The 2,546-nt window shown below is 44.5% G+C and overlaps 1 protein-coding gene across 1 annotated transcript; it reads right to left on the reverse strand.

Annotated features, from left to right (window-relative positions):
- Nucleotides 1-937: 937 nt before the first annotated feature.
- LOC108072260 (uncharacterized) lies at nucleotides 938-2,106 on the reverse strand. Its single transcript, XM_017163328.3, has one exon. The coding sequence runs from the start codon at nucleotides 1,977-1,979 to the stop codon at nucleotides 1,095-1,097; it is 885 nt and encodes a 294-aa protein (XP_017018817.1). The 5' UTR covers nucleotides 1,980-2,106; the 3' UTR covers nucleotides 938-1,094.
- Nucleotides 2,107-2,546: the final 440 nt, after the last annotated feature.

The raw sequence follows: 2,546 nt of genomic DNA on the forward strand, positions 1-2,546 counted from the left end.
AAGCGGTTTGTCCCCTTAACGCCTCTCTTAACCGAGGTGATAGGGTGTCTTGGATTCGTCCTCGAGCCCAGCTTTGTTTGTCTCGTAAAACTTTTTTAACTATGGGAGTTTCGGTTATCCTTTGTCTTTGCCGCTTACGTGACAGTGCAATTTCGAAAATAATTTCAAGTCTTTCCCCCCTCCGAAATTGTTTTGAGTTATTGAAAAAGAAGGGAAAATAAATATTAAAGAACCTTTAAAGTTGATGGGTATTCAATGTGAATATGTAATAGAAATCTCAATAGTTTTTATTCTTCAAAGAAATTAGTACATCGTCAAGGGATTTCCCCAGGAATGTGGCCCCACTTTTGATTAAGGGACAATAACCTCACAGCAAATGTTGCAGAAATTCATTATTGCATCGTAATGACAGAGAAGGAAAGGAGAAGGAGCAGCTGCTGAAGCACCAGATGGCAATGGCTCCCAACAGTGTAATTTGTGCGAGCCAAAGCCACAGGATTTTATTGAGCGGAAAATTAAAAGCATAAAATTGCACGCTTTAAATTTTGAGTGCAGCGAAAAGTGGCAGCAACAGAAGCCACCGCCACCGCACCCGCAAAGTGTCGGAGCATGTAGCTCCAAGATTGCCACAAAGAAGCAGGACCCAGCCAGCCTCAGCTTCTCCCCCCCAAAATGCAGCCCTTGGACTCACGCGCATAGTAAATTCAACTTATTGACAGGCACTTGCCGACGAGGAACGTTTTCCGATAAGCGGCCAGGTGAGTGAGTTGCACCTGTAACCTAGCCGGGAAAAGATTTCTCCAGCTGAGAAATGGCCACATCGGCATTAGTTCAACCATGAATCTTGCCAAGCAATCTTAATTACTAATTTATGACAAATTTATGGCGTGGGCAGAGGAGGCAAACTTGGCTTTTAAGTAAGAATAAAATATGGAAATATGTAACGAATGGTTTATGTAATATTTTAACAAAGTCATCTAAATATTATCTCATAATTTGGCTACCAGAGAACCTTCTAGCTCATTTGATTAGTCTAGAAGACTAGTTAATACGTGGAAATGTGATCAGAGCTTGGACCTCTGGTTAAACTTTATTCAAGAGCTAATGCGTCCTATCCTGGGCACAACCGGCGGCATCCATTGGTCGAAGGCGGGTATATCGAACAGCGGATGATTGTTGACAATGTCGAAGCGGACGACCTTGTAGGTGGAGATGAGCCACTGGCCCATACATCGGTTGTTATCCATCACATTGCCCATCTTGGTGGGCGCCACCGAATAGTCGCGTCTGAAGCGCATAAAGATCTCGGCAAAGATCAGGGGATGCGATACCTGCAGCTGCGTTGGATCCACATAACGGTTCACAAGCTCTGTCATCTCGCTATGATCCCTACTCGGCGTACGGAAGTCGTTGGAGCGGCGCAACGCCACGTAGACCACGTCGAAGAAAGCGAACCGGTGATCGTAGTGGCGCAGCAGCTGCACCTTCAGCGGTATGGCCCGCCGGATGTGATCCCTCTCGAAGCGCATCAGGTCGAGCCGCCAGTCTGCTGGGTCATCCAGCAGATCGTGCTTGATCTGCTTGAAGCCCATGGGCGTGCTGCAGCGCTCCACGTTCCGGTTACGCCGGCGGCGCACAAAGTCGGTGAAGACGACGGCCGCTTGGCACGAGTTCTCTAAAAACTGGTGCTCAGAGAAGTCCCAGTCCCAGAGCAACTTCAGCTGCAACACCGACAGCTTGGTGAGCAACCGGCTCAGCGGACTGTAGAAGTACACCATCGATGGCAGGGATATCGGAAATGGTTCATCCTTGGACACCACCACATCCAGTTCGATGTCCAGACTGTGGTTCGATGGAGCTGGAGTTGGTGGAGATTTGTTCACAACTATTGAGGAGGAGGAGCCCAGTCTGGCGGATGCATTTTGCAGCAGGAGGCGCGGGCGGCATTTGTTCATCAGCTGCTGTTGTATTCTCATCATTCCATAGCTTAATTTGGTTATAATTTTGTACAACAAAAGCCAGAATAATAATCAAAGTGAATGGGATTCATAAGGTATAATGTTTGTAGGTTTATGTTAATAAGCACTTGGCATTGAATGCTCGGGCCTGTGATAGGATCAGGGGAGTAGAGACATTTGTCATTGCAATTAGACCCCATTTTGGGCAGCTTGCACTGGGAGAATTACTGGGAACTCTGAATTAATATTATTATTTTTCAAGAAATATTCAAGTTGAACAAAAGTGTATTAGTGGTTCATTAAGAAACTATACATTTGTACATTTGTTTTCCTTGTTAAAATCTTAATTTAACTTCTTTTAGACAATCATTCTGAAACTATCAGCCGCTTATGGTGACGGTTGAAAAGGATAACTTATCGATAAACAGAAGACATCAAGTTTTATCTGAAGAATCAATAAGCTTCATATTCTATCTATCTATATCTAAATATAGCCTCTAGCTTACAATTACTTTAAGCTTTTCAGAAGCTTAAGGCTAATAGTCGCCTTAACGCAATGATAAAATACCGATAAGTAGAAAGCAAAAC

Source organism: Drosophila kikkawai, chromosome 2R (assembly GCF_030179895.1).
Source record: "Drosophila kikkawai strain 14028-0561.14 chromosome 2R, DkikHiC1v2, whole genome shotgun sequence".
NCBI lineage: Eukaryota > Metazoa > Arthropoda > Insecta > Diptera > Drosophilidae > Drosophila > Drosophila kikkawai.

Bases quoted from the DNA above. Each gene is read 5' to 3' on its own strand.
- LOC108072260 (XM_017163328.3), bottom strand. From the start codon at position 1,979: ATGATGAGAATACAACAGCAGCTGATGAACAAATGCCGCCCGCGCCTC.